The 2,089-nt window shown below is 46.0% G+C and overlaps 1 protein-coding gene across 1 annotated transcript in view; it reads right to left on the reverse strand.

The window, feature by feature from the left end:
• The window catches only part of b4galnt4a (beta-1,4-N-acetyl-galactosaminyl transferase 4a), a 155,013-nt gene that overhangs the window by 40,355 nt on the left and 112,569 nt on the right, over positions 1–2,089 (reverse strand). Inside the window, exon 7 of the mRNA XM_008296912.1 lies at positions 78–145. Coding sequence (XP_008295134.1) covers positions 78–145 — 68 coding nt within the window. The remainder of the gene's footprint in view (positions 1–77; positions 146–2,089) is intronic.

Here is a 2,089-nt window from a genome sequence, read left to right on the forward strand (position 1 = left end):
TAGTCGTGCCCTCTGTTGGTGTGAGAGTGAAATAAATGTGCCGCTAAGATAAGTGTGTGGTCGTCACAGGTACTTACTGCACAGACTTGGAGGACTGGGACCTGAACTTGCTGAACTCGCCCGGAGCGGTCCATTCTGTACCCAGCTGCAACACACAGGACAGGAGACAGAGGTCACAGGTCAGAGAGTGGACGAGAAAGGAGGAGGAGAGAGCTGGAGAGCATAAAGGCAGCGGGAGAAATCGTGAAGCACAGTTTTTTTTTAAATTCTTCTCCGACCGTGAGCCAAAAACATCAAGCTCGCGATTATCCGGCGCTGACAGCGACTGTATTGGAAGATGCAGAAGCAGGATTACAGTCCCAGTTAGCCGGTGGACCTTGTCAACACATTTTAAACTCAGAAAACAGAATAATCAATTGAAAAGGACGCCGCAAGATTCCAGATAGTCTTCTTTGTTGTGACAGCGACGCAAATGAAGAATAATTGGGCAAAACAAGATATTATGGTCCTGAAGCAACAGGGAGGGTCAATCAGAAGGCGAGTTCTGACGGGCAAAGTGAGCAAACAGATGAGAACTAATGACTACGAGCAGACAGAAAATGAGAAAGAGGGATTCCCTGCCAATACCGACTCTGAGAAGCCAGCTCATCTGAACCCCCGGGGCTCCTGCTTTGGCCCTGTGGTCGAATCAGTGCCCATTCATTTCCTCAGCAAGCCAACACAGCTAATTAGGGCCCCTGCTGCTGCTGATCCATAATGAAAGAATACAGCTAAGATCACAGTGGGCATGCCTTTAATTGTTTGTGCTGGCCACGCTTCTGGGCTCCAAGCTGGTCAGAATGCATTGTGGCGTGCGGCGGTGACATATCGCAAGAGCCTTTCAGCTTGTAAATAGCCGCTGATCCTCGCTCTGGGTGCGGCCATGTTTTCACAGAGAGGGCCGCGCACGCTGTGACGCACACCTACAACACACAAACACGCATATATATACGAAATGGCAAGCGTACAATGGCACATCTGAATGTGTTTGCTGGCATGAGAAGAGAGCCGCTACGGGGAGAAAAAAAAAAACAAAAAAACAACCTCAAAACCAGGCAGTAATGTCTGTCCAAAACCAACCAGGCCCGTGGCAGCGCTCACGCCTCTGAGAGTCTCTGTGAGGCAGTTGGCTGGAGAGGAGGAGGACACAATGTGCGCTACTGTGCTTTCACTCTGAAGCCCACAGCATGCGGCTGCTCTAGTACATTTCCACACCAACAGTCTTTGCAAATATTCCTCCTCCGGCACAGACGAAGGAGGAACGGTAGGAGTTAAGTCACTGGTGGGGAATATTTAATAAAAAAAAAATTAAAAAAAAGCAGGAGAGGAGGGCAGAATGTGAAGCTAACTGAGCTCTCACAGAATAACTTACTGAGTTTGCATTAAAGATGAAATTGCGTCTTTCAAACACATTAATGCTCCGAAACCCAAAAGCCCTTCTGGCAGGTTTGAGCATGCTGTCTTTGAAAAACTGGCGAAATTACACCATTTATCAGAGCCTGAAACTGTAAAAACAGAAAGAAATGTTGGATTTTCAGCCTCGCGATGGTCTTTGAACTGCTAATCTGTGATTTTTTTTTTTCCCGAGACCAAATCGAAATCTAGATGTTTTATCTCCATGTGTCGTTTAAAGAGTTGCCAAAAATAATAAAACGATTTGCGCTAAACAGATTGTGTCAAAACAAAAGATCCTGCGCTCCTACGTGCGACCGAGAAGCCGTTAATGACTTGGCTGTGAGCAACAGTTAAGTGACAGAAATCCAGAGAGTTTTCCGCTGAGCTGCAGAGAGGAGACGATGACATGATGATAGGATGAGTGAAAGCAAAACATAGGTAGTAAACGTATAGTATCTGAAGTACGTAGAGCCACATTATTCCCCCAGTATCTGTAGCAGCTGCTGGCACCGTGTTGGTTTTAGGATTTTTCCGTTTTTGTAAAATAAATAATGGAAGACGGACAAGTTTCATTTTCTCTGTTTTTATGATTCATGGCATTCTGACTGCATCACACTGCAGATGATGTTTTTTTTTTCAGCTCTGTCTACATCTA

Source organism: Stegastes partitus, unplaced genomic scaffold (assembly GCF_000690725.1).
Source record: "Stegastes partitus isolate 25-593 unplaced genomic scaffold, Stegastes_partitus-1.0.2 Scaffold1165, whole genome shotgun sequence".
Taxonomy (NCBI): Eukaryota; Metazoa; Chordata; class Actinopteri; family Pomacentridae; genus Stegastes; species Stegastes partitus.